The sequence below is a fragment of the Carlito syrichta genome, unplaced genomic scaffold (assembly GCF_000164805.1).
Source record: "Carlito syrichta isolate Samal-C Ts95f unplaced genomic scaffold, Tarsius_syrichta-2.0.1 Scaffold315826, whole genome shotgun sequence".
In the NCBI taxonomy this organism is placed as follows: domain Eukaryota; kingdom Metazoa; phylum Chordata; class Mammalia; order Primates; family Tarsiidae; genus Carlito; species Carlito syrichta.
The window spans coordinates 542,968-546,300 of NW_007259922.1; the positions used below are offsets into that span (position 1 = coordinate 542,968).

The window sequence follows — 3,333 nt, forward strand, 5'->3', positions numbered from 1 at the left end:
TGGCAATCCACTCACCTCAGCCTCCCAAAGGCGTGGGATTACAGGCTGAGCCACCGAGCCTGGCTGGAAAAGGAATTTCAATTCAGGCCACGGTCTGGGGGAATCTGGAGAGACTTAGGTTGAGTCAAATGCCCGGAATCCCAGGGCACAACCCCTTGTGTTCCAGGGAAAAGACGGCAGAAAAGTTAGGGTAAGGCCGCGCTCCGAGGTGGAGGGGTAAGCCTGGGGAGTTGGTATAAGCTCAGGACAGATGACCTGGGACAGAGAGGCTCCCCGAGGCAGGGGAATGGACACAGTAATGCAGTCCTAAATGCTGATCACTTCACCCAAGGCTGGGCGGATCCGGTGTCTCTGCGGGTGGAGGAAATATGGGAGAGTAGAGGTAGTGATAGGATCTGAGCCAGAAGCAGCGGTGGGGTGGGACCTTGCCTGCAGAAATTCCTGGTCATTTCGGTTAGCCAGCAGGTTTTGGAGCCAGACGCTGTCCCCTTCCAGCTTCAGCAGCCGGTTGTGGCTCTGCTGGATGGAGCTACCCAGCTTCCCCAGGGCGGCTGCTTCCTCTTTCTCCACAAAGTCCAAGACCTTCATCTGCAGCTGTTGGACCTCCTGGATGATCTCCGAGAAGCAGGTGTTCACCTCATCTCGTGTTGTCTGGATCAAATTCTATGGGGAGGAGAGGGTAGGAAGGCATCGGCTACCCTCGTTGTCACAGCCCAAAACCAGTCCAAGCACGCTTCTGTCCGTCTGGCCCCACGCCATCCACTGCAGGTCCTGGGAGGTCCTCTCGGCCTGATACAGGGCGCGGGGGAAGCCTGGTCTGGGGCTGGAGGGGGCCACCCTTACCGAGAGAAAGGCCACCTGCCCCTGGTGCTTCTGGTTGTCAGAGGCGATGATCAGCATCTGGTTCTCCACGTTGGCCTGGACTTTCCGAACCTCGACCTGGGGTGAGCAGGTGGGATGGAAGCAGAGAGATGGCCTCAGAGAAGCCCTTCGGCCAGCAGCCCCATGTCCAAGCCCAGAAGACATTCACCTTCACAGCCTGAATGAGAACGAGGGAGAAAGACCAGAGCTGAAGGGTGATGGTCCACAGCCCGCTCTCTGCTCTCCCAATGCCCTAGAGCATGTCTGTCATTCAAAGGAGTCAGGTTCTTTGCTCCTAACAGTGATGACCACAGGATTTCAGGCCATAGAAAGGGATGGTGGAGGGTTCGGGGCTTGACAGGCTTGGGAGACCATAAGGCCAGGAGGGCCACAGCAGGTTTGCAGCCATGTGGGCTCGGCCGGGTAGTGCTGGTAGGCTTAAGTCCCACACACACCTTTAGTCTCCACCTATCCCATTTTCATTGTTCTATTATTCAACAGCTGCTTCAAGTGCCTCTTCATGAACTGTTGAGGGTCCCTAACAAAATAAAAAGCTCACGCCAGACTGCAAATCAGTGTAGTCCTGCCTTTGTTGAAAAACTCTTACAGCGAAAAAGTGTGAGCCGAACAAAACAGCGTGCCTAGTAATAAAACTGGTTTATATTCAGACACAAGCTCCTTGTTATGCTTGACAGGCAGCTATTAGAGTAGCAGTTACAGAATATACAAGATAGGATGCCTAAAACATGAGGATTTGAGCAACCCTGGGAGCTTTTCTATCCTCTCAATAAATCCTGCTTTAAAAATAAAAATTAAAAAAATAATAATTCCATTGTTTGAGCCCGCGGGTTTGAGACCTGCCTGGGCAACTTGGTGAGACCTCATCCCTACGATAAAATCAAAAATTAGCTGGGCGTGGTAGCGCACGCCTGTAGTTCCAGCTACTTGGAAGGCTGAGGCAGAAGGATCGCAGGAGCCCAGCAGGTCGAGGCTGCGGTGGTCGGGAGTGGCCACTGCACTCCAGTCTGGGCGACGGAGTGAGACTCCAACTCAAAAACAAAAAAAGAATTCCAATGTAAAAAGCAAAACAAGGCCGGGCTCGGTGGCTCGGTCTGTCATCCAGCACTTTGGGAGGCTGAGGTGAGTGGATTGCAGACCAGCCCGGGCAACTTGTCGAGACCTCTTCTCTACAGTTAAAAAAAAAAAGAGAAGTAGCCAGGTGAGGTAGCCCGCATCTGTAGTTCTGGTTACTTGGAAGGCTGAGGCGGAAGGATGGCCGGAGTCCAGCAGGTGGATGCTGGGGTGGCCGTGAGCATGCCACTGCACTCCAGCCTGGGCGACGGGAGTGAGACTCCGACTCCAAACAAACAAACAAACAAACAAACAAACAAACAAACATGAAATAAAATATAAGGATGCCGCTGCAAAAAGCAACACAAATACATTAAGCCAAATTTGAAAACGGGGAAAAGGGGGACGTTCACCCAGGACGTGCTGTGCGGGCATTTTGAGCCGTCGGCCAAGGCTTCCCACACGCAAGCCGGGATCCTCCCTTAGCTCGCCAGCGGGCTCCCACGTCACGGCGCCACCCCGGCGACCCTCGCTGTGCTCCCCGCGAAGGTGAAGGACGCGGAGACCCGGCGGGCCCCGCCCCCTTCCGCCTCACCTCCCGGCGGGCGCGCTCGTCCCCCAGCGGGGCGGCGTCGTGGCTCTCGTGCGCCTCCGACAGGCAGGCCGCGCACTCGCAGCAGCCCTCCGTGCGACCGTCCCGCCGCCCCAGCTGGCCGTGCTTCGGGCACAGGCGGGTCTGGCGGGGCCCCACGGGCTCCAGCAGCGGGTGGTCCCGGAACAGCCGGTCCTCGAAGTGGCTGCGCAGGTGCTTCTCGCACAGGGAGGCCGCGCACTGCAGGCACCACTTGACGGACTTGAGCTTCTCGGGGGCGCAGAAGTCACAGGGCACGTCCTGGGGCCCGGCCAGGTTCCACGCGGGCCCCGAAGCCTGGCATTTGGTCTGGGCGAAACAGGCCACCATCTCCCCCAGGATGGCATTCGTGCAGAGGCGCGGCCTGGAGGGGACGTTCTCTCGGCACTCGGGGCAATAGAGCGTCTCACCCTTGGCTGCCTGGTGGTCCCAGAATCCTTGCAGGCAGGTCATGCAGAAGTTGTGGCCGCAGGCGGTGGTGACCGGGTGGCGGAACACCTCCAGACAAAGGGGACAGAGGACTTGGTCCTCAAGCACGCGGAGATTGCTGTGGTTACTCATCAGCGGCTGGCCTTGGGGAGGTCTCCAGGGTTGGGCGGGGGGTTGCGGGTCTGGGACGTCTTGGTCCTGGACTGGCCCTGGGAAGGCAGAGCAAAGCCAGGACAGGAGTTGGGATGCCTGCGGGGGAGTGCCTCAGTTCTTCTCTTTCTGTTTTTGTTTTCAGTTGGAGTCTCACCCTGTCACCCAGGCTGGAGTGCCGTGGCACACTC

The 3,333-nt window shown here is 57.5% G+C and overlaps 1 protein-coding gene across 1 annotated transcript in view; it reads right to left on the reverse strand.

Moving 5' to 3' along the window:
* Positions 1-3,124, reverse strand: part of LOC103275943 (E3 ubiquitin/ISG15 ligase TRIM25-like) — a 5,955-nt gene extending 2,831 nt beyond the window's left edge. Inside the window, exons 1-3 of the mRNA XM_008073351.1 lie at positions 2,528-3,124; positions 844-939; positions 430-663 (exon numbers count right to left, since the gene is read on the reverse strand). Of these exons, the coding sequence (XP_008071542.1) occupies positions 430-663; positions 844-939; positions 2,528-3,124 (927 nt within the window). The remainder of the gene's footprint in view (positions 1-429; positions 664-843; positions 940-2,527) is intronic.
* Between the last annotated feature and the right edge of the window lie 209 nt (positions 3,125-3,333).